The sequence below is a fragment of the Bemisia tabaci genome, chromosome 2, assembly GCF_918797505.1.
Source record: "Bemisia tabaci chromosome 2, PGI_BMITA_v3".
Classification (NCBI taxonomy): domain Eukaryota; kingdom Metazoa; phylum Arthropoda; class Insecta; order Hemiptera; family Aleyrodidae; genus Bemisia; species Bemisia tabaci.
In genome coordinates this window covers 58,417,443-58,443,408 of record NC_092794.1, presented here as the reverse complement: position 1 = coordinate 58,443,408, position 25,966 = coordinate 58,417,443, and the positions used below count along the sequence as shown (strand labels likewise).

Genomic DNA, 25,966 nt, shown 5'->3' with positions numbered 1-25,966 from the left:
TCTTAGCTTGAAATATGATCCATAATTTAAATGGATTTGTTTTTTCTTGAATCTCCCAACACATAAACAACATTTGCGTAAATGCATGCACATGCAATCTCTCATCATACATTTCTGAAGGTGTGAAGGTAATAATAAGACGATCAATTAAAGAAAATTAGCTACATTTATTACGCCGCATTTTCGAAGCGCAAAAACAGTCTCCTTATCAAGATTTACAAAAACTTATCGAGTTTTGCTAAAATAAAAAGGATATTTACACAATGCTACTGAAATCAATATACACAAGCATTTATAGGAATTGCAACGCAGAATTCAATTCTTCGTTTCGAGAAAAAAAATTATTATACAGGGTGGAAAAAACGTATGGTTTTTTGCCAAAATACAAAGAGACGTGTAAAGAAACTTAAAACTAGTTAAAACAAAAGGAAAATAAAGAAAAAATCAATGATAAAGCTTAACAATTATGTTTTTTATAACAATGAAGATGGGGCAGAGAATGCAAAATGAAAAAAAGGTGAACACAATATACCAGTGATACACGAAATTGCCTTCATCAAAATTCAAATTTTTAAACTGATTCAAAAATAGACCAGTACGGTTGATAATTTTATCGAAGACTGAATTCTTTGAATCAGGCACTTGGAAAATCAATGTTCTCAGACTGTCCCTGCTAACATACCTTAGGTCAGAGAGAACTATATAAAATTTTAGTGAAATGGAACAAATGATCCTTTGATCTAGCAAACTTCCTAAATTTGTCATTTATATTCTGATATTCTGATTTGGCAGCATAAAGCATATGGAATCAATCAGTGAACATAATTGCAAACGAAAAAAATTTTGCCACAAGAAGCTAATAAGCAGTTATGAGCTGTTGCCAAGAAAACAATGAATCAATAATGCAGGGTGCATTGATTTTATCGATGATGAAACTGCAGAAATGCATATCTTGGTTTGCAACATTGCATATTTTTTGTTGTACTTGACGTTTTGCACAGAAAACTACTCGACGTCACTTTTTGAGAACTTATTCTCCTCTATTAAAAGAATATTCTACATAAATTTAGCCCATAAGGTTGGTTTAGTCTCCTATTAAAAAAATAAATAGTAGTGGGGATTTTGAAACACTGCAACAGAGATACACATTTTTGCAGTTTCACCATCATTCTCCACTTGAAGACTACCATTAATGACAAAGATTTCTTTGTTTCCACCAAAAAATTCAATCAGCCATAAATATACATCTAGAATATCATTGGACTTCAAAGTTCTTCACCGAAGAGACATAATTCATTTGAAAAGAATAGAGCTGAGAAACTAAAGTGTTTCATCAGAATATTTCTGACTAAAAGCTCTCCTTTAAAGAAAAAATTCTGCTGAAAAGAATTATAGCAGCTAAGTTATCGGATTTGCTTTTGGCAAGAACAGCCAACATCCTCACATAAAAATGCAACACTTTAGTTGATACTGACAACTAAATTCCCAAAAAATTAAAATTAAAATGACAGAAGGTGAACAAAAATAATCACAACTTAAACAATCAAAATTTTTAAAACTATGAAATCACAAGCATGTACGTTTCAATTATCAAGTCAAAACCTACTGACGAACGGAACTTAGAACAGAAAGAATCTATCAACCTACTTGGGATCCTAAGTAAGGGATATATTCTCAATTCTTCGAATCATTCATCTGATGTCCAAAAAAAAACAGATAATTAGCACAAAATGATCAATTAAAAAGAAAGAAAATGAAGAAAAAAGGTCGACATGAAAGAACATAATTTGAAACGTCTACAACATAAACAAAAATTTAGGTGGTGCTGTATCACGAAGTTTATTTTGAATTTAACCTTAGCGACTAAACTTCCTACTTAAAAATGCGAAATCTAAATGGAGAGCAGACTGGTCAGATAATGTCAATGCAGACTTAAAACTGCAAACCTCATTTTCTTTTCACTGACACATTGCAGCATTTAGCAAATAATGCTTCTGAGCCTGAGACTTCAATTGACACGCTTGCGTGTGTGACAAATCTGTGTTTTAATGGTTGCAGATTACATGTGCAGTGGCAAAAATAATGTAAGATCTGTCCAAATGCTATTTTTTAAGTCCGATTTCTTTCAAGTTTTAATCAATACAAAGCACTTTGAAATGATGAATAATGTCTCTAAACACAGTGCTACATTCCATGATTTGTCCACTATGGTAAATTAGTCTTGTTTATATGGCAACCAGTGCAAATGCAAAACTGAATTCAGGGTGGAAAAGATGATGCAATGTAGCTCCTTGGTGGATAATGTGAAAGACGGTTTTCTCAAGGGGCAATATATCTTATTTCATATTAGGCCTAAAAATTATTGTTGGACAAATCTTACTTGGTATACTTAATCCACAACTTTGAATATCAAAACATGATTCTGCATTACACGCAATTAGCAGACAGAATCAATTTTTTCTGGAGAGGTGAAAATCCATTGATACCAATAGTGGTTGTAAACTATTTTAGAGTTGACCGCAACATTTTATTAAATTACCAGTGACAAAAAGAATAAATCCACCCATATATTCAGTGGTACTATGGTAAAATTTCATTAAGACAATTGTCCAGGGACCGACAAAAACTTTGACTCAGGCGGCAATTTAAGCTAACCTTTTATTTCATTCCAACACAAAATCAGAATTTATTGAGATTGTAAAGATTTTGAATTAAAAGGCAACTCCACTGCTTTGCAAAATTTTTCCCACCAGGTTTTGAAAAACGATGTACATGTCCGACACAACAGCAGTGTTATGTTTCCGTTGAAAAACACAAGTAAAAATGTAAAAAAAATTCACTTTGCATCCTTGCTTTTCTCACAACTGGCGCAAAAAAAGTTTAATTTGAAAAGCTCATCATGCTCAGGAGGTCGTAAAAAACATCATGTCCAATGATAACAAAATTTATCCAGTGCCAAATCTCTTTTTTTGTCTAGTCCTTTGCCCATGGTGCAAAAATAATTTAATGGAAAGTCAGCCTAACTACACCTTGTAATGCCACATTTTTCATGTTTTATCTTTTTAATGGAAAGATTGGCAACATTCTGCTTTGGAATTTTGCGAGCAGATTCTTTACAATTTGTAGAAAATGCACTGAGAGTTTTGAATATGTTGAGTTGCCTATTGAAAAAATAGAACGCGAGAAAAAATTACATAATCAGAAATTCAGTTATGCTGATTTTGATTACATTCTTCTGTTGTTTTTTTTAAATGAAAAGAAGCGTTTCCAAGGGACTACTTGCCACTGTGTTGTTAAATGCTTGCAACTATACATTGCTTCAATTCACACACTGTTTTTTCTTAAATTACAATTAGATGGATGTTAGAACTGAAATCTTATTCTTTCTTTAATTAACTCAAAAGCACAAGCAAATATTTTAAAAGCCTTGCTAATTTGGCTATTTCATCATCTAAAGAAAATTATCACTATTAACACAGAAAGAGGTTCTCAATTTTCCAATTAAAAGGAAAAAAAGATCCGTTCGAGCACTCAAAGGAGTATTGAAATAGATTGACAAGCCCTGGCATGGAAAGAGCAGAAAACTAAACACCGAACCTAAAAAAACTTCAATTGCCTGCATAGTATGAATAGACCCCCAGACACCAAGGCTTACACGAAAAATATACCCTCAGGTTCAGCATAACGTTTGCTGCACTGCTTGGACACCTCCCTAATTGCATTGACATTTTTCAGTTGTACGATTTGACGTGGGGACATATTTGAGAAACATATTAAAACTCACCACGAATAATATAAAAACTGTACAGCTGATTCACTAAAGGAGGCAGTATCATGTAAAATAATTAAAATCCTAAGGCAAAACCTTACTTGCAGAGGCGATACACTAGTAATCTCTGGCATTGGTTATGAAGAATACAACGTTCATTAAGGCAAAGAGTACTGCCTTGCATATATTTATACAATATTAGGATCTGACACTTTTGACGAGTCTTCACAAAAGCGATCAGAAGTAACCTTGGACAAAAGATCCCTTGAAATTTTGTCTCACAGCAAAATGGGGAATCAGAGAGAATTCAGGAAAAACTTCCATTATCAAAATTAATGCATTCTCTAATTTTTATCATAAATGATGTGATGAAGAAGGGACTTGTCAAAAAAAGGCGGATATGCATATAAATGGGGTATTCATCGCTTTCACAATTCTTAAAGCAGAATTTTGATTTGAGTCAATTACTTTCAAATTTATGTGAGAACCAGTTAGGAGAAACGAGAAGTGAAGAATCACTTGAGCTTTGATGAATCTTCACATTTAGAAAAACATACAACATAGTGAAAACTCTAAGAGAATATCCCTACTGAACATGTCTCGCATTTTAATAATGATGATAAAAACTTTCCAGATACTTTTGATGGGAGAGATTGGCAGTACATCAAATAAATAAATAAAAAAAAATGTAATCAAGTTGGCGGCCAGATAGACATACCCTGGGACGAATTTTGTTACGTTATTATTAATAAGTTTTGCTCTGATTTTCTCTTGTCTCTTGTACCGTGTTGGTGAATATATGTATGTGGAATGAGTTCACAGTCAGATCAAAAAATCGACTCTATGTCTAACAATGCTTCTAGTGGAAACAAAACAATCACAAAAAAGAACATGTGATTAACGAATCTTTTAGCATAAATATTCGAGGATGGAAAAACAGAAGGACAATGCACATCATGCAAAAACAAGCTAGCTTCATCTTTTAGAAAACAAGAAAATGAGTCAATCTTGAAAAAAAATAATGGAGTAAAATTATCCACTTTTAAAGTCTTTATAAAAATTCTTCGAGGATTCATATACTTTTACTTCGTTTTTGGTCACAAAAGCTACAAAAAAATAAAGATGACAAAATTTTATCATTATTTACTTTTCTCTCCCACTATAATTATAGCTTTCATCGAAAGGACAGTTATTTCCATGATCCAGATCGAATTAAAAAATCCTAAGGCATACAGCTTCAGTGTAGGGAGATGTATAAATTACTATGGTGGAACTGAATAAATCAAAAAAATTAATTTAGATAAATGTGATCATTCAATAAAAATGATATCTCAGTGTTATGAAACTAGGAAAAAATTGCTGATATTGGGTTATTAGTATAACTGTTCAAGAAAGTTTTTTTTGCAAAAGAAACTGCATAAAAACGTCAAACGTAACCAGAGTCAAGACATTTTGCAGTTTGCAGAATAAAAGAAATGGAAAGCAAAAGATGTGCCTCTTGAAAGTCTCATTTTCCCATGTTGAGGGCTGAAAAAGTGACTTTGTGCCCACTATCAACACAAAAACAAAGTTAACCCTTTGCTACTTATATTTTAGAATAAAAGTAAATGCTTTTTGTAAAAAATTTGAATTGTGATTTTCCACCAAACTTCAATGAAAATTGCTCTCCTTGAAAACTTGCAACTATGCAATGACCCTATTTCCATGAATGGTCACTAATCTTTGATTTCCTTATGTTATAAATTAGAACGAATAGAGTAGAAAAGTGATAACGAAATTACCAACTCCTGATTGAATTATTTAGATCTTGAAGATACAGCATGAAATTTAGCTCATTTGAATAGCTTTTAATTGATTTTAGCTCCAACTTTCCCCTCTGTTTCCTTCTATAACATCTGTAGTTTATTTAATCCTTATTAGTTAGTGTGTCAGATTATAATTTTTCTGCCCAAATTCACAATAGTTGGCGCCACTGAAATTTAACTTCTTAAAAACAAGCATCACTGTTAAAAGCTTGCATCTGATTGGTCGGTGCTCACTTCCCTTTGCTCTCATTTTCCCTTGTTTTTAGATATAGTCAAGTCCTTGTGCCTTTGTGTCGGCTTCCTCCTTGCTTGTTATTCGGTTTAAATACCACAATAAATCAGTATAGATACCAAGAACTGTTCTCATTAGAGCTTCGCTAATAATCTGCGAAAGATGTCACATTATCCTTTGATAGATTTAGTGACATTTTTGCGCTTCTGACAAATTAGAGTAAGTTTTGTCGGTTCTCAATAATAATCCATTAGACATGAATGAAGCGGATACAACTGATGGCTTTGGCAGGTTGATGGATTGTGGAAAGGTGAAGGAATACTCCATAACTCAAAGTTACGAAAGAACTGCCCCTTGAAGAATTTAAGCTGCTCTGAGTGCATTGTCCAAGAAGTAACAAACCATAAAATGAAAGATGCAGTTTTCAATTAATGAGAATAAGCCCTGCATTCTGAATAGTCGTACCGCAAGAAAGAAATAGACTGGTTTCTCTTGAATCATAATATTAACTTAAAATCTGGAATGGGTATCAACAATACTGCATATTTCAAAAAATAAGAGCCTTCTTAATGTCTGGTTTATGTGGTTAAAATTTGTAAAAATGATGCATGAATCAAATTTAAAGGTTAAAATCTTGGAATAAAAAGTAAATAATAAATACTCTAAAACTCTAAAAAATAAGCAGTAGTTCAAAATTTCGATGCGAGGCAAAAGATAATAAAAAGCTCAGTTGTATCCCTCTTTGACCCTCTGTTATACCATTTTTAGTAAATGTCACTAAGCTGTGGGTTGAACTATGCAAGGAAATATAAAAAAATGTAGTATTCCATTAATGCGGCTTCTGGATTTTCTTGGTTACCCACCATTGATGAAGTTACTTGCAACTAAATTAATGCTTTCAAAGCATGACTCATGGTATCTGAGGATGTTTTAATGAATATCAATAGAAACCTGTGCATTTATCAGTGCTGGTAAGTTTAGATATGAAGTGAACTTCCCATGTTTAAGAAAAGTTTCGATTAAAACAAGATTTTTGAAAAAATTAATCTCTTCTATCGTTTTGTAAGATGAAAAGTCAAGTGTAAAACAGTAACCAGTTAGCCCCAGACTAAATTGACATTTTTTGACTGATTGATTCCTGATTGCCCTGAACAATTTCATTGGTATTCATGCTAAATCTCAAGCTCACATTAAGCAGTCAGCTATCACTTCTTTGAAAAATTGGACAACACAATCGTTCATTTACTACATGAGAGCTCAAAATTACGTTGAATTCTAAACCTGATTTCAGCGGCTTTTAATCAAGACAAGAAAATTTGACCAATTTCACTGATTGATTATTTTGAGCAAAAATTCATTATTTGTACTGCTACTCCATTAATATATTACGCGTGGATAATAGTACCAATCTGCCTCCTGAGAACGATCACCTCATCAACTTATCATGACATGTCATAAAGGGTTCTTTTTCTGAAGTTTGACTCAGCCTACACTCTTCACAACGTGCAATTGAAACATACCAATGAAAGACAGCAGCTGACGTCCGTTGAACGAATCAATGAAAATGTTGCAACCCTTATATTTTACAAACTTCTACATGAATTAGTAAGGTTGTTGGTCATCAATTGTCGTGTCCTTTTATTTCTGAAACATGAAAAAGAGCAGAAAGACCCATTAGCTTTTTTGAAATGTGCAACAAAATTAAAAAAAAAACACTTCTTCACCTGAATCGTATCTACAATTTAATGTACAGTGATTAATGGTTAGAAGGCAGCTCTGCCCTATGGTTACCCTTGAAAAATCTGAAGGAAAATATTCTATAGCTCTGATCAACTATGTAATGTAAAAAAGACACCGTCTCAATGAACTATACAATTGATTAATTTTACTTCATGTGTATCTTAAGCTTCAGCAGATGAAGACTTCTTCACAGTTGAACAAAAGAATTAACTCTTCTATCTCTAATGATGAGTGTATTTCATGAAGTGTTCCAGCCACCAAGGAAAAAAAAATAATTAGAAGCCTCCTACTGGTATTAGAGTAATTAACTTGGCTACTTTATTTTATACAATAAAAATTAATTAGATTTTCTTCCTCTGAGTCAAGACTATTCTGTGAAATTTTCCAACGATGAGGTAGGTGAATTTTCCTTTAAAAATGAAGTGTGAGTGGAGATTTTGAAATGAAGAGGTCAAGATGCACTTTTTCCTAATTTCACCTTTGATAGAGACAAAGGGATCAACGTCAAAAATCCCGATAATAGCAAAATCTGTTTTAAGAAATAATAGTACAGCACATCAAAATCTAGTTGATATGATCAAGAATCTGCCTCAGTTTCTTATTGCCAGCTTAAGAAACTGAGACCAGAAAAGAAAACAATTTTGATCATTTAATAATTTTATGGTGATTTAAAGGTATCAAGTTGATTGCCTTTAAAAAATCCCGAAACTTGAAAATTCATTGAAACCCTCTGTGAAAACCTCATAGAGACTTCAAGATAAAGATGTGAGATCTCCTTGCAGTAAGTACAAAACAGTTGTGGTTTGGAGACGAGAAGGGGTAAAAGAATTTCCAAGATATGGAAGTTCTAAACTGATGTTTTGAGGAGTGCCCAATAAATTCCTATTTCAGGTACAGGACCGAAATTTTGTTGACTTATGGTAATCTAGTAAACATAATTTTTAGTCAGCGGGCTTGGCAAATATGAACGCATATCCTCAACTTATAGGTGGCTCAAGGAAGCTCTAACTTGTGCTCTGCTGGTCGATAAAATTCAGGCCTATAGTTTTATTCAGGTGAGGAACACTTCACATTTTCATCAATACGCTTAAGAACATTTAAATACTGCTACGAAATACTGTAAAGACATGCTCTTTGCACGAACAAACATTTCTGAAAACATTTCACTTTGATCCTGATTTCACACTCTGAAAAAAGTGCTTCAGTTCTCGAGAAACTTCATTGCTCATTAAGAATCATTATTGTACATATAAATCCCCCGATCTTGACTTCACAGTGAGGTTTGCGAGATTCAACATTGAAAGTAAATAGATACATGCCTACATTACAATAAAACACGGTAAAAACATTAGGTGCCTTAGCATTTGAAACAGCTATTTTGGACAGGAAAATAACTCAATAGATCCTTCTTGTTGGAAAACTCTTAAAAATCTCTGGGGTTGGTTTGAGAGATACTGTTCCTTACATTACTTGGAAAGTCTAAAGGCAGTTTTAAGAGGAAAAAATGTTAGCATTTGTGCAAAAGAAATCTATTTCCATTAAAATTTGTGGAAATAGATATGAGTTCAATCGTTTGGAACGAGTTATATACAGGGTTATTCAAAAGTCACGCACCTCTGGCCATGAGATACAAGGTTTTGCACTTTCGCTGTTGATATGCTAAAAACTTGGACACATTTTACTACTTTCCCCTGATCATTAGGCCTCAACAATCGAAACAAAAATTTGTAATCACTGCAACTGACCCATTCATAAGACAACTTAAATAGGCTAGAATTCAAAATGAAACATGAATGCATTACAACTTCTGTTACCGGGGAATATATGCTGCAAGGAACAGTATCAGCAACACCGCTGCAGGTCTAATTCAGCAAGTAAATTTTGCAATGTTTTTGTGAGTGAACAGTAATAAGTGCAGTAAGAGCGAGGTCAGAATATTTTAATGAGGTGAGAAATTTTGCGTTAGGATGGTAATTAGCACTAAGCAATCAGCATAATAGTAACACCATGCAAGAAAATCTCTGTGATTACAAAACCTTTGCAGGGCGAACGACATTCTACAACATGGCATGCATTAAAAGAGGTGCACTCGGTGAGGAAATCAATAGAAATGTTCAATTAATATTATGCAAAAGGGCTCAAGTCAATTGCCTGGTTCCAAAAAAGTTGCTGAGTTTTTATACAGTTGTTGGTGAGCTGCAGGACGAATTTTCTAAAAAAAGAGGGAGATTTTCCTTCGAGCTAGCCTTCGAGGTAATGGAAATTTTTGGACAAATGTGAATCTTGAGTCAGAGAGAACTGAATCAAATACTGTCTGCGATTTTTATTGCAACAAAACAACAGCTGTATGTTCTTTGGCATCATGGTGAGAAGAAAAGCATTGTACGTACTATTAAAGATTACAACACGTGACCTGAGCAATTTAGAAATTACTGATAGTCATTGATTCCATGGAATTTTGGTACATCTGAAATTTCAGGTAGTTGCAGTCAGTTAGGTAACAGCACAAAATGGAAGAAAAATGTGAAGAAATGTAGCATTTTTCATTTTATGTTATATAAAACCTTCCGAAAAAGCTTGATTCAGAAAACTTATAAGTGTATGATGCCTTTGATCTCAGATAGGCATTCCACAAAAACTGTTCAGATATTCAAGCTTGGATGTTCATTGTCAGCATGATACAATTTAATGAAGGAGTACAAAGTCAAGTTTGGGAACTGTCATTTTCTCTAAAGGAAAATTATCAGTATACTAGACAGCTGCAATCAAATCCGCGTAAGAAAGATATTTATCATCAGCTGGTCCAAAGCCCAAGTAAATCCAGATGGTTAAGCATAGGACTAGCAATCCCACCACTGTGTAAACCCTTGATACGAATCCTCTCAAAAAGGAGAGAGGCTAAGGCCTACAAAGGGTTACACCGCTGTTTAGTACAAAAAATGCAATTAATCATTGCAATATAAGACTATGTAACATCAATTTACCTTGAAAGATAAATCTTTTTAAAAGAAAAATACTCAAGAATACTTTATACTATGTGTGCTCTTTTTAGAAGCAAATTTAGATGAGTCTTTTTTGCTTAAATACCTCCAAATACTACTACCGATACAAAAAATGTTCACACATCATGAGTGTTGTTGTTTCGGACAAAGGCTTTGGGAGTTCTTGACAGATGGGGGAAAAATTTGTAAGAACTCTTTCTTTTTTTGATTACAAAATATCTATCTGAACAACTCTGAGAGAAATTTAGAAGAGTCCTAATCAACAATTTTCTGTAATTGATATTAACATGCTCAGTTTTGAAGAGGGGCCTATCTGCAACAGAAAGCTTGTGCCCAATTACAAGCTTTTCTGCAAGCTAATTTGGCTGGACACCTTTGGCTTAAGTACCTTCGAACAATGATATTGATACAAAAAGAGTCCGCACATCATAAGTGCCATTTTTCTGAACAAAGGCTAGGGGAGTTCTTTACAGATGAGGAAAAAATTTGCAGGAACGCTTTTCCTTAAAATTGACTACTAGACAAACTTCAAATTCAAGCATTATGATAAGGACGTTCTCATCAAAATTTCACGTATAGAAAAATTTGAGCAACTCCTGATCAAGATATCAACGTTTTTCAATATATCATTCAAACTTCCCGCTCATAAAAAAAACCATGATCTACTTGAGTTAAATCACACTCTAGACATAATCAGAACAGTCTTTGCAGTCTGCAATATGAAAATGTGGCCAACTCAATCCTGGCATTTCGTATCAGCTGTTGCACGTTTTCTACACTTAAAACAACACAGGGTGGGAAAGGAATACGGCTCGATTAAGAAGCCTACCAAAACTATTGTAGTGAGCGATTTGATTCACGTAGACTCTGGTTTTCCTAATGAGTGGGAAACTGAAATTTTTAGTAACCAAGGCTACATAAAAAGTGAATATTTAGGTCAGGAGTCAATTTCAGAAATAATAAAACTAGTACCTCATTAAAATCTATTCAATTTGCATTTTCATAGCAGCAGAGCTTATGATCTGTATCACCCAACACCAAATTGTGTTTCATTTTCAGCAGGCATTAGTTTTTTTTTCCTAGGAGTGTTGGCTGCACGCGGAGCAGATAAGGTTTACTAAAAGGAAGGAATGATTAGTGACAGATCAGCAGGCTATCTCAAGCCACCAGTGCTGCACAATAGATGTTAGATGATTGCTAAGTACTTTATTCAGAACAGGCTTGTTTTGCCAACCTATTCACCTAAAGATGCATTATGACATATCTACAAGCTAAAAGTAATTTCCAGAAATTTCAGCTGTCAATGAATTAGTTTTGGAGGGGGAGAGGGGAGCAGTGTTCGAAATTTACAGGCGCCAAAGCACCAAATGCACCTAAGAAATCGGTCATGGCGCCTAAAAAATGAAGGCTCTGGGCCAACGTGGCCCCTATAAGATTACCCCCCCTCCCACCCAAAAAAAATCCAAATTTTTCTGTTGGGTGGTTGTTCGAAATTTCCCCCAAGTTACAGCTACTAGTTATAAAACTAAAACATCTTGCGTCTAACTTATCACTAAATGCAGTGTGAAATATAGGTAAAAAGTGAATTTGGCCCCTAAAAATCAAGCTTGATGCGCCACATGGCTCCTGAAACTCAAAGGTGAATTTCGAACAAGGGGGGGGGGGGGGGGAGTTAAGGGAGAGCCTTTGATGTGACATGGTATCAAAAACCCACTGAGAATCTCCTCATTTAATTTTAAGGTATAATTTACAATGATAAATTACCGAGTGAATGCTATTTAGTGACCTTGATATAACTAGCAACCTTGCAAGCAAGTAACAGTCATGTATCTCACCCCCCTAGGGTAATGAGTTGAACCTCTACATTAAGAATATTAATTTCTGAGGAATGCACGATTATAACGAAAATATCAGAGCCTGCAAGAGGTTCGTCTATCTTTTATCAGGCCTTTAAGGGAGCTAGTTGGAAAAATGTGACAAAAAAGCCTAAAAAAACGGCTGTTGCTAAATTCGGTGGTTTCCTTTAAAATAAAACATACCATATTTTGCAACTTTTTGGAGATAAGTTTCATATTTTGGCTTTAATGTTTCAAAAGACTTGGTATATTTAACTGAGAGAGGATATTTTTAGATTAATTCAGTTCACAGCTGTTTAAAGATGTTCGACAATGATGTGAATTTATGGACTGTTCAACTTGGATCTTGCCTCCTTCTGAAAATTTTTTGGGTGCTGAAATTTCGGAAAATGACTTTTTAGATGTGGTTCTACATATCAAATTAAGGACTTGAGTGAAAATCCAATATTGATCAAAAATAGCTCTCTCTGAATGTACCCATGAATTTGGAAGCTTTCTTAAGAACTTAGAGAAGGCGCAAGTAATACCTAAATATCACCAAAGAACCATAGAAATAGCGATCGGAGAGAAAAAATAAACTTCAGTAAAAGAATATCAGAAAGATTATAGCTGCCTGCAAGTGAAGACTTTTCATTTGGATTATGTTTTGATCAGGAAAAACGAGAAAAATGGAATAAATATCTATTGAATGGTCTTTACTCAACAAATTCATTGATCTTTTTATGGCACTCTCTTCACTTTTTAGCTTTACTTTTCAGCTTGAAAAAGAAAAGAAAAGGGTAGTATGGAAGGGGTGTTGGAGAGTTAAGATGGAAGAGAGGAAAAAGGAAGAAAGAGAAAGAGAGGTATCATTAAATTAAAAAGCTACACTCGCCCCTCATAAAAAAACTTAATGAAAGAATTAAAAATACTTGGGTGACTAGAAATGCTGCCAAACTTAAAAATTGGAAAATAAAACTTTAAAATAGCTAAGCCTACCATTAAGACTAGAATTACAATTACCGAAAAATGACGAATGACTGCTAATAGTCATGGGCACCTACCTATTATATGGACTGGGTGACAAGTAGCTCATGTGTTATATTGCAATAGAAAGTACATTGAAAGATAATAAGTTGAAACTTTTAAATATTCTTGATGACAATCATAGGGTCTCCATAACCATAGGTCTTCATATAACTGTACGTTTATTCCGTATCTTAATGGTGCATTTGAGAGATACATTGACTTGACATGAATTAGAAAGCCAAGCTACTTGAGGCTACTGTTTTAAATCCTGCTATGGAAAAGCTTTCGCGGTTCTGACTAATTTTATTAGGAATAAAATCGTCACGAGCGGAAGGGAAAAGAGAAATAAATGCAGGGATATGGTGAAATGAGGAGCGTTAAGAGAATATGATACAACACTAGTCATATAGAGATAAAATTCAAAGGAAATGCACTACAACACCATATCAAAAGTAGAATAAAGCGTAAAGTGCAACAAATTAGAATATTTAACTCACAAGGCAGAGAAAGAGCCGCTACTCGACGGTGCCAGGTCGATCGTTGTCGACTCATTCCCAAAGATAAGTTTCACCCGCTTAGTTGGCGGCTGGAAAGGAACAGAATTTTCGTTCACTTTTTCTCCACACGTAGAACTTGTTCCATCAACACTTTCTCCTTCCTCCTCTTCGTCGTTTTCTTCTTTTTCTTCTTTCTTGTTGTGACGTTTGTGTTTCTTTCGCTTGTGAGTTAGATCAAACTTGACGTCTGAGTCTACCTCCAGTCTTAGAATTTCATACTCTGGTTCAGGACTCTGTTCACAGGTGGGCCATGATGAACCTGATTCAAACACGTCATCTAGAACGCGGCTGACACGACCTCGCTTCATGCGCAGCGTCAGTTTCAATCTACCACCTTGCTTCTCGTTCTCCAGCTTCCGCAATTTCACTGGTTCACTTTCATCCTTGTCATCAAATTCATAAACATCTTTAGAATGACGATCTATACTTCCTCTATCCGACAGCATGACACTTTTCGATATATTTGAGTCCGAATTTATTCGACACACATTGTTGTCACTATTATTGTTGTTGTTGTTGTTCATCAGCATAATCGAGCTACTGTCTGCTTTTAGTTTTGAATTGATACACTGCTCCGAGTGTAATTCTGTATCATGGTTGAGTTCTGAGAAAACTGGATTGAAACTGCGCTTCGATTTGGATCGATTCGAGATCCCGGTGGATGACTCACTTTTGGCTAATTTACCTAGACTAAATTGGCTGCATTCATCAGAGGTTAAGTTCATTGCGCTCTCATCGGTGTTATTAAACGTACTATTGAGATTGCTACCACTTTTTTCTTTAGTAACTGTTGACCCCTCAACTAACTGCTTATTACTCCTTAATCTTATTCCGAAATTTAAGTTACGATTTGAATCGATATTGTTATTTACATTTAAATTATCACCTAGTTTCAATTTGGACCTACTAGCTAAATTATTTACAATACCCCCTGTCGAGCTGGATTCTACGATTTTCTTTGCCGGTGGATGGTGACCACTGCGTAAAGCTCGAGTGCTTACACCAGTTTCCCGCTGTCTGTCAATTTCTTTTGCTATGGATTCCCCCCGATTGCGCGAGGCTAAGAACATTTTCTTTTCCAGACTTTTCCTGTTTTCTTCGTTGTCAATGTCAGAAAATTTACAACCGTGTGCTATGAGAAGCTCTGCGTCGTATTTGGTGAGCCCTTTCTGACGCAATTCTCGCATGCTCAACGGTGTAATGACATCAACATGTCCGTTAGAACCAGGTTTCACGCGAGCATTACCAACAGACGATGATTGAGGCTGCGACTCAATATCTCCACCACTTTCTTTTTCAGTATCTTTACCTGTTGGCTGGTTGGCTTGATGCTTTGAGCGATTAATTCTATGGTTTGTTTCTCTAAGTTGATATCCTGACTTCTGATCTTCAATAATTTCTTTCCCTTTCGCAAAGGCACCAGTTCCTTTCCTGGGAATGAAATCAGTCTGAATCAGAATAATGCCAAGAGCAAGAGGATGCAATTAAAACTAGGTATAGAGACTTCTCTTTAAGAAATATGGTTTTACACAAGACCCTTGATTGGATTTACAGGGAGACATTTAAGGCTACAGCGTCAGATAGCGAATTTCGGGGATTGAGTAGAATACTGATCCATGCAAAATATTTACCTAATTATAAATAAAGTTCTGATTTTCAATCTCATCAAAACTCCCTATGTAATTCGAAATGTTTCCTCTTCAATTAGAAATTTGATTGATTCAACATCTCGATAATTTAAGTAAATTCAAACCTTGTTTCTTTGGATTATGAGAGGACGACTGTGTATAAAGCTTTGCTGGTGCCGTGTCTGAAGATGGAGTCATCATTAAAAAATAGCAAAGACAAGGGTTTAACTTTAGTTGGTTGAAGATTAGTTGTTCCCAGAACTTCAAAATTTAGATAAAATTAAAGAAGACAATTAAAGGAGAAGCAACTAACAGCTTTGAATGAAGCTGTGCAGTTTTAAAAGGTGACCAGTAAATAGATGAAGAACCAACTGGGCATGATCTTATGCCGCAAGCTTTTGTAGGTTTGAACTGTTATGTCAAAAATGGCATCCTCCTTAAATGTTACCAAAAATTCAGAGAGAGTCATAGGATTGTCACTTACTTTCAGAAAAATTATTTGCGTTATTAATTTTGTCCATTCTAATACATTTACCTCAGATCTGGAACAGCTATTGACCATTAATTGTCTAATGAGGATTAATGTTTCAGGGAGTGCTGAAAAATTACTAACAGAACTCAGAGCCTGTAATTCGAACAAAAGTTACATTTACCTTTCACAAGTAACACATTCACAATATCCATTTCCATCTCCAAAAAAATCCTCTCCATAGAAACAGGTGATTTCTTCACCGACTTCAATATCCCTTAAGACTTTGACACAGGCGGTATCTCTGCCAGTTGCAACAAACTGTCAAAAGAATTGAAATTAGATACTATTAATATCCTTGCTGCCATCATTTTTTAGAAAAATTTACAGGGGTGGATCATGTTTTTATAAGAACCAAGTTATCAAATTAGATGATGATTTTTCTTCATTTAATGAGAGTCTGCATTAGTAAGGCTGTTTTGAGACACATCCTTTGAACCAGAAAAAAGGGCAAAATTTCGTGAAAAATATGGAAAGATACAAAACCAAGTTCACATAAATTGTTTAGCCCGAAGTTCATTGAGTTCTTATCATTTAGTTTCTAATTAATCAACAGTTGGCCAGTTTGTCAGTGTTGATACCAACAGCCTAACATGATGCTACAGAGCAAGCTAAAAATTACAGCAGAGTGATAAAAATCATTAAAAAAGAAGAGAACATTTTACCTTGCAATTGGCACGACAATCATGATTGATGAATGCTGCAGGGCCTAGCCACAGCTGTGCACAGTTTTTCCTACAGCTGAACATGACTGAAAAATCGTTTTTCCCTGGATGTAACAGTGCTCTTTCCTCCTCTTCAGTCAGTTCAGCAATGCAGCCGACTAAACACGTAATTTGTTCATTCTTTAACCTGTAAACGAAAACGCATAATGGTACTTCAGTGTGATATTCATCTCTTTGATTGTTCATTGGAGATGCTCCGATTCTGCAGGATTGAAATGAAGAATTTCTGATGGGTATCAAAGTTTGTCACTTTTTTGAAGTGTATACGCTCAGGATGTAATGTTGTAGTTCTTGGTTATGGGGATCTAGCAAATCCACTTTGCGCTCTCATTTTGATCCAGTTATGCAAATTTTACAAATAGCTCTTCAAAGAAGAGTTATGATCACGAAATCATCAAATTAGGCACTAGGATAGCTGCGACTCAAGAAAATTAAAAAATGATCCGTTACTTTGACAGTACAGTTCAACTGTACAAAAAATGCTGATAAATTTTTATCACTCTTTCTTCTATTTTGCCGCTGCCCTATACGTTAAGCTGAAAGTTTAAACTGATTTCTCAAGAATTAATTTGTATATTTGCTCTTTTCACTTGGATATGGAGTATTAGAACTATTTCAAGTAAGAAAGGTAGTGTTTCCCTTCTTTACTCAGACGCTACACCACTACTGTTTATGATGCACAGAACCAGTTGTGTGATAATGAAAAAATAAAATAAATAAATTAAAACTTAGAAAAAAGGGGTTAAAATGTATGTGTGCCCGAGGCTATACCAATTACAGGCCTCACATTTTCCATGGACCTCCTTGGTAGCAATTTCAAAGTCAGCAGCAGTGATTGAGATATGGTAACATCAGCGGAAGCATTTCAGCTCAGTCAAATTGCCCAGTGGGGCGGTCAACGAGTTAAAATCACTTCCAACCGCAACAAGCAAATGAAAAGTTAAATGAGAAAAATAAATATATCTGAGAGAAGAGTGAAAAATGGCTTGTCAATAATCTCAGAAATTGAAAAGTTCAAAATCTTGACCTTAATGCTACATCTGGGATGACCGGCAACGAGGAACAGAAACTGGCTGACTAAATCAGCCTCATTGCCAGCACTTCGGCTAAAAAAAGTACCTTGAAAGCACACAAACCATTTCTTTGTTGCAGATATTTTGGCTCCTTTCTGGCCTTCCAAGGAATATCTGTAACAAGGCTCGATGATGAATCCTGATTCTTTATCGAAGACTCTGAGATATCTATAAATCTGAAAAGGAAATAATATATATTAAGGCACCGGTCACATTAAAACTAAAATTTTTAAAAAATTTTAGCTCTACAAATCATGATTTAGCAAATGTTTAGGTGGGAATAACGACAGCAGTTTTCAGTTCTTCAATGGAAATAATCGCTCGTAACATCAGTAAATTACATTCAATCATATAATTATTTTTTAAACGTTTTTGAAGCCGATCTAAGATTTGATCAAATGGGACAGTAGATCAAATTTGTACTTGAAAACTTTGTCACCTCTTCTAAATGTTGCATAATCAAAACGAATTTCTCAACTTGATATCGATGTTATTTAGAGTGCTTATTTAGGTAGGGTACAGCCATCTGTATTTTTTTGGTACAGGAAAGTTGTGCCGCTTTTTGATTGGTCTACGAGTTTTAAGCTATCATGGTGCTCTAATGGTTTGAAGAGAAGAAACGCTTCCATTTTTCGATTGGCTTCAGGAAGTTTATGCTGACCCTCTCACAAGAAAATACTCCAGATGTGCTGTTAGCAACCCTCTCTTTCAGTGATATTCCAATTTATGGTTTACTAAAAGCAGAAGTGCAGAAATATTCCATCACAGCCATAAAATATGAAAGAAGGGACAATTTTTAAGGATAAAAGTCGAAAATCAAAGGAAACGAGAGGAAAAGTGCCCTCACTCTGGAGATTGGAGGAAAATTTAGCAGAAGTCAGTGAGAAAAATAAGGAGGGTTGGCGGGCAGACAGACGAAAATGTGGAAGCTAGGAAGATTCTGCACCCCTATCTTCGAATTGACATGTTATTATGACCCAAAACTAGTCCTAAAGTTTTTTATCTTTTCTTAGTGCACACTTAATTTCTTTGTCAGATATTTCATGATTTTTTCATTCAATCCTCCTCCAATCCTCTAAACAGTTGCGAGAAGTCGCAATCTTGTTTGATTACTTACAGTAATGAGAGCACTTTATCAGTCTTTTTTTCATGACCAATGAGAAGCAGTACACAAATGGCCATACTTGCTCCATATAGGTACTCTAATGTTAGTAATAGGCATTGTTCATTTCACAATTTTTTGAGAGGAAATGAGTGCAGAAAAAAATATGATTGTCTGCTCGAATATTCATAAAAAGCATTTCTGTTCCTATTATTGGGACGTATTTATGCGAAAAGGAACTATGTTCAAGTGAAAAGATGCGGTGTGCTTGTGGAGGCTGGATGAGAAACAATGTAAAAGTGGATATAGTTCCTTTTGAGAAAATGGAAAAGCAGGATTTGACATTAAATCAAAAGGAACTGAGCGCTAACTCGTGAGCCATGGGCATGTCACAAGAGCATTGTAGACAGGTCTCATGAGGTAAAGAGTCCCACCACCGATCTCCCCATCATGCCCGCCTTGATAGTTGCCGCTGTCGTCACTGGCACTTCTAAATTCCCATTCATTCTCATGGCCCTCAACTAGCGAGCACACCCCATCTTTCCACTTGCACATAGTTCCATTTAGCATGAATACGTCCATTTCTTTTCGTTCTTCTCTGCGGAAATTAGAAGCTGAGAAAAGTAATTAGGCTGATTCTGGTCGTCCATTCACTTTCATGAAAGTTCATAAAAAACATAGTTTTCACGAACAAATTACACGCAAGATAATTGAACGAAATGAAGCAAATAAAAATAAAAAATCTGGAATTTCATAATTGATTATTAGAAGAGAAATTTAAAAAGTCAGGAGGAAAAAAAGGAGGGGAAAAATAGGTAGAAACTTACGAATTCAACATTAATTTTTTTTTTTGGAGAGCAGGATGGTTAAGATAGGAAATGAAAGACTCGGATAGGAGTTCAGGATATTTTAGAATTGGGTAGGGAATTCGTGGAATCTGCAACTTCAAAACAAGAGAAAACAGCTTGGATACTGAGAGGACTCAATGTCGAACAAATGGAAAGATGGAAAATTGCACAGAGCCTCCTCATCTTTGAAAGTATTTAGGTATTCCTCCAGTCACCCAATTCAGCAAATAATTCACTTCTCCATTGAGCCCATTTTTATAGATCACACTTCAGTTCATGGTCACACGACTTGGGCTTGTAATCACCAAACTAGATTGAAAAGTTGGTGAAATAAAGGCATGATTTTATCCACAGGAAAGTATGTACTGTGTTGGCGAAAATGTGGAATTTTGGGTGAAATGCTTCACTTCTCCTAACAAAAATTGTGCTTCTGTTTTGATAAATTTTTTAGCACAGCAGATTTGTCTAAACTAACTCCCAAATGCATAATTTGCATCTACACCATGCAAAAATTGCAACAGCATCAAAGTCTATACCGCTTATTTTAAAATTTTACTAGTCTGCTAGCTTTTTCTATGGTCACCAGCATCAGGCTTACCCAGAGAGACATGAGAAAACCTGACATAAACTAATTCTATGCATTTTCGAGCTGTGTTTTTCACCTTATTTCTATGTGTTGCAAAAACGAATGTTATAAAACGATTAAAACCATGTGAAAGATAAATATGCAACAGACTGCAAGATACTTTTAATTAGTTAAGTCAGGTGTTCTTCCATCTCTCTCTCGGTAAACCTAATTAAAGTATATATACAACACTGGTTACCTGCTTAACAGAAGTCAAGAATAAAGTGCCCATGAACACAGCAAATTTGAAAATGAATAATATGGGGTGCACAAATAGTGCATTAAGGGCTGGATTTTTTTACATTTTTCATATTCTTTCATAGAACGCAATTAGTATTGAAATTTTCATGCTATTTTACCGAACAAGAGTTTTCTTACTTGGAAATTTGCTCTTACTTCAGTGTACAACAGACCCATGGAAATGAGTACTACCTAAGTACAATTTATTAGGGAGGAAAAGTGAAAAATCTGGAATAGAAATAAAATAATCTCGTTTGAGATAGCAGAACAGGGGACAGGTGAGGGTTTCTACAGGGACTGAACTCTAATAATTTGCCTTTACACATTGCTCCTACCCCAAAAGTATGTTTCACACATTTTTCTGATGTTGTTTATACAAAGTATGATGTGTATTGGGAGCATCAAATCCTTATTTTCCGGTTGCTGCAATTTTTTATATTCATAGCTTCGTGAACTAATCTTTAAAAATATATACATTAAATAGATTTAACGGTCAAGATCTTACTGCTGAAACAAAGGAGGGGGGAAAAGTGAATACTTTACATGTTCTTTTAAGTGTCGCTGTTCAAGTTTGTTTTTTAAATGTTGCATTGTTCTTGGCATCCAATTTTCCGCCAGAAGCCTTTTGTACGCTTCTTCATAATCCTGCGTTTTGATGAAATCCTCTATGATATTTTTCAACTCCTCCTTGTTCGCTTTCAGAGGACGATACCTGAAAAAAAAGACACATTGTAGTATAAGTCCTCTCTTTCTGTAACAGCCATTTTTCACTATAGAAGGTACGAGAGTTCCTATGTATACTGAGATAAAACTCATGAATTCTTGGCAGAAATATTTTATGCGGTAAAATTGCTTGGTTTGCAGCTTGAGGGTGCAAGGAAAAATTTTCATTGACAAAATGATGGGAAAATGATTGCCTACTTACTTCATTTTATGCAAATTTCAGAGATTTTTTGTGGCCCTTGGCATTATTTATGTGCCAGAAATAGGTGTGAAACTAAATTGAATGGTAACTGAGAAAAAAAGAATCAAGATTGAGGGGGAACAGAATGAGAATGTCAAAATACCTAATTACTAATTAACATTTGGGATCCCCTACCTTTGTAACGAACAGACAGTCTTGAAAATGTATTTTACAAGTAACAACTTTCTCTGCATGAACAAATAGGTTTTGCTAATGGTTAGGAGGTAATAGTTACCTAATATTCATTTTATGAGTTGTGAACCCTAAATAAGGATCCAGCACTAGGGAGGTTGCCAAATCATCATTTTCGGAGAGTTCTTTTGGTGTCATTCCTGTAGGCTGATGCAGCCGACTGCAAAATAGTTGCCTCTGACCTGAATCCACCACCATCCTGAAACAAAAAAATTCCAAAAATACAGGATCCAGTGAGAACTCAACTACCCCAATCCTCCATTAAAAGCTCGGTCAATTTGGCGATACCATACAGTCCAATCAAGTTTTCAGAGGGGGATATCGGTTATATGGCAGGTTGCACATGGGTTGGAGCAAAAAAATGAGCAAAAGCAAGGGTAGGGAGCCTAGAAACCACCCTGAGCTGCTAGAAGAGAGGAATTTTTTTGCTTTGATAACAAAGGAACTAGAGGCTGCAAAAATAATTGATAGCGATGGATAGATTCTGTGATTTACTTATCTAGATTTTTTGCTTGAGGGCTACTTAAGTTGGACCGATGAGTCCAGATTGCTTCCTAAGCACACAGAGGTTTTTTTGCTTCTTTTAAGAGCAATTGGATCACATTTAGCAAAAAGGAACCAGTGCAATTACAGTCTTGTAAAAATGTTGCTTCTTCATAATTATCCAAAAAATCTCCCCGAATAGCAAATAGTTTTTGCTTCCGACCAGAAAATTGGTAATTTTAAAGGAAAATAATTGAGTATAGTGCAGTGCATGCATTGAGTATTTTTAAGAGGAAATGAGAAGTTGCATGATTTTGAGAACACTGAAATCGCGCTGGTTCCTTTTGGCTAAATGCGATTCAATTGAACATGTAGGTATTGATCAGTTTTTAGTGGTTTTCTACAATTTTGTTTTAGAAAATTAGCTGTTCTACACTTCTCAAAGTTGTAGTATATCACAGTTTAAGGGATGAAACGGGCACTAGAGTGGACACAGAAATAGAAAATTATGAAAAAATCCAGGGACTCCTCCAATGAAGGGGGCAGGTGGGTGGGAGGATGCTTAAGAGCATGTGTTGAAATATTTAATACAATATGGAGAAAAAAATGTATTTCACTCAGTCTCCTTGAGGATTTGGCCTAATTACACTGATTCAAAACTGGTAATAGGCAGACACAGAAAATAAATTTTTTCGGTGTCAGAGTACCTCCAAATATTTAAGATTCAAAAATCATGATATTTGACTGACATTTCTAAGGCATGATATTAAAAAACCCTGATTTTTTGCATTAAGCAGTTGCAAAATCAAGCATCTTCATCTTTACAGAACAAAATACTAGAAGAGTCACTGGTTTTTGTTTTTCTACTAAAAAATGTTAGTTATAAAGGGAAAAGGTTATTATTATTATATATTTTTTTTGAAAGAGTGCTTACATGCAGCAGGAATTTCAAATTTAACCAACATCTTTGACACTAACATTTTTGAAGGAATATGATAATGCTGCTGGTTTTTACCTACTTGGATCAACTTTCATGCTTAAAAAAAGCTCTTGAAGTTGATGCTGGAAGAGCACCCTTGCCATTCAAGCAAAACCCACCTCGATATTCAGTCGAACTCTCAATACATAGATGGCATTGAATACATTAGCAGAGCCCGTATGTATAAGGCTGAATACATTACCACTCACTGAGAGGAATTCGACAGTCAAGATGGAAATTTTTAGCTTGCAGTCATAGCAACTCTGTTAATATATTCAGTGCTTTCTCTGTATGGAAGGGTCTGATTGAATATGGAGGTGGACTTGCTTGTAAGGCACAAGTGCTCCTTTATTACAGTCTTAACTTTGAAGGTTTCCTCCAAGCTTTGACCCTGAATGAGACTAAACTAGTGGCACCACCATGTTCCTTGCAAAACTTAATACAAGAAATATGGCAAAATAAAAAAATCCAACTGGTAGCAATGTATCCATTTAAGCGATGCTCCAAATTGCTCTTGTTATTTACTTCCCCTCAGAGCCCATTGCAATAAAAAAGACAGAATGAAAGTTAGGAAGTCTTCTGACCAACTGCGATGTGCTTTATACAACCTTTCAATCAGAAATCATTCGACTTCATATTGAGTATTACTTGCTGATGCAGGGATAAAAAAAAACTGGTTTCTTAAAATTTTGGGACTTGAACAACAGACTTGTGATCTAATCAGGGGAAACCAAGAAGACACATATGAACAAAGATCGTTCCGTGCTCTCTAAGTCAAGCAAGAAATTGAGCTTGGAGTCAGAGTCGCCTTAAGAGATGAAGCTCATTTCAGCTGAAATATGTTTTGAAAATAAATGAGAATCCATAGACCTAACCTCTCTGATCTCGATCAGCCAATATAAAGACTGGACCGGAGAGCTCATTATGAGTATTGATTGAGAAATTAAAAACAGTTACCAATTGCTGCAAAAAGAAAATAATAGTAGTCATTGTAATACTGCTAAAGGTAGAGAGTTTCAACTTTTGAGCTCTAAGAGACAGTTTCAAATTGCCCTTGCCTAGCTAACATATCACTCGCTTGAGACAGTGAAAAAAGCATAATTGTATCTAATTGAAACTGTTATCTGATAAGTATCAATCAAAGATACTAAAGTCCTTATTTCATGACAGAATATTTTTTATCAAAGGAGATAAAAGCTGGTGATATCAATAAACAAAAACAGCAAAAACTTAATGACTAATGTACATGAAGGATAGCATTAAAACGAGATGAGATTCAATTAATAGTGAGAAAACAGATGAGGACAAGATTCAGAAGAGATCCCTTCAAAGGCTAAGTTTAGAAAAAGGGCTGTACTTTCAGAATAAAGCCATGCAAGCACTGAGGGTGGGTACATAAGATGGCTCATGACCAAGAATTTGTCATGATTGAGAAATAACAAAGGAAACGGTAAACAGGTTGAATTGGACAAAAAGATTTTGAAAATGAAATTTGAAATTGCAGATTCAAACATTGGAAGTCATTTGTTCGTAACGGGCGCTGTGCAAGTGCATCTGTCATGGACTAAGTTCATTCCCAACTTAGATTTAGGATATTGACTGAATGTATGAGAAGAGATAAGAATGCAATGTTGAATACTTAAACTTGATGCAGTTGTAATAATTTGCTTGGAGATTGAGAGGGTCAGATGACAGAGTAGTTCAAAGAGGAGGATGCAGTTTGGTAGGCGACAAATGGAAATGATAAGGGGATGCCTCTTCTTGGAGACGGTGATGGAGGGTAGTTATGGCAGAGATAAATTTGGACCTGTTGCTGCATACTCTGCCTCCACTAAAGAGAAATGAAAGAAGACGAAAAAATATTTGGGGCCGGACAATCGGGAGCTACGAGCAGATGCAAGTGAATGAAAAGAGCACCTTTGATTATGCACAGCTTGATAATGCCTTGGACCAAGCTTCAAGTGGAAGAAAAGCTGATACCCACCTCAATAGAACAGTAGATCTATCAACTTCTGGAGTTCATGGTTCAGAAACGTATATCTTGGAGTAAAAATTGAGTCAGAAAGAAGCAGAGAATCCCGTTTTCTACTATAAAATCATTTTGAAAGCTTTTGTGATTCAAAACGACGACTCGGATTCGTAAAAATTGACGCACCAGCACTCAGGAGATCGCGATGAAAATGTATAAATTCCTCTACAGGATGCTTCCATACACAAAAAATACGAACATGACGACATTCAACTAAAATTTTAAGATGCATAACAAGAATTTTAAGTGAATTTTGTATTCATTAAATGCAGATTAAATTCAGAGACAAAATAGGATATCTAACGAAAGCTCGCATTTTCCTTCCGACATCCTTCCCAAACATTTCCCAAATATACTACAGACTGAATAGATTCCGCATCAGGCCATACTTCTTATGATAAGGAAAGCATTGCCGGGTCGAGGTACAAAACTTAACAGAATGCGCCTGATCCTATGCAATCTGTTCTACAGGGAAATGTTACTTTTGACCTGGTAATAGAAATACATATATTTTGGAAATCTTAGAAAGTTCATCTTTTGAAAAGTGAAGTTGTTAGTGAAAGAAAAAATTTTAAAAGCT

At 35.2% G+C, this 25,966-nt stretch overlaps 1 protein-coding gene across 1 annotated transcript; it reads right to left on the bottom strand.

Annotated features, from left to right (window-relative positions):
* Nucleotides 1-147: 147 nt before the first annotated feature.
* Hmt4-20 (Histone methyltransferase 4-20) lies at nt 148-25,744 on the bottom strand. Its single transcript, XM_019040908.2, has 8 exons — nt 25,342-25,744; nt 21,939-22,094; nt 21,283-21,451; nt 17,988-18,100; nt 16,792-16,978; nt 16,251-16,387; nt 13,910-15,400; nt 148-7,450 (listed from the first exon to the last, which is right to left on the bottom strand). The coding sequence occupies exons 2-8, from the start codon at nt 22,091-22,093 to the stop codon at nt 7,390-7,392; spliced, it is 2,313 nt and encodes a 770-aa protein (XP_018896453.2). The 5' UTR covers nt 22,094; nt 25,342-25,744; the 3' UTR covers nt 148-7,389.
* Nucleotides 25,745-25,966: the final 222 nt, after the last annotated feature.

Excerpts from the sequence above, each read along its gene's own strand:
- Hmt4-20 (XM_019040908.2), bottom strand. The coding sequence starts at position 22,093 with ATGGTGGTGGATTCAGGTCAGAGGCAACTATTTTGCAGTCGGCTGCAT. Across the intron at positions 21,452-21,938 it reads ACTCATAAAATGAATATTAG|GTATCGTCCTCTGAAAGCGA; the intron begins GTAACTATTACC and ends CTTTTTTTTCAG. Across the intron at positions 15,401-16,250 it reads GAATGTGTTACTTGTGAAAG|GAAAGGAACTGGTGCCTTTG; the intron begins GTAAATGTAACT and ends TTTCATTCCCAG.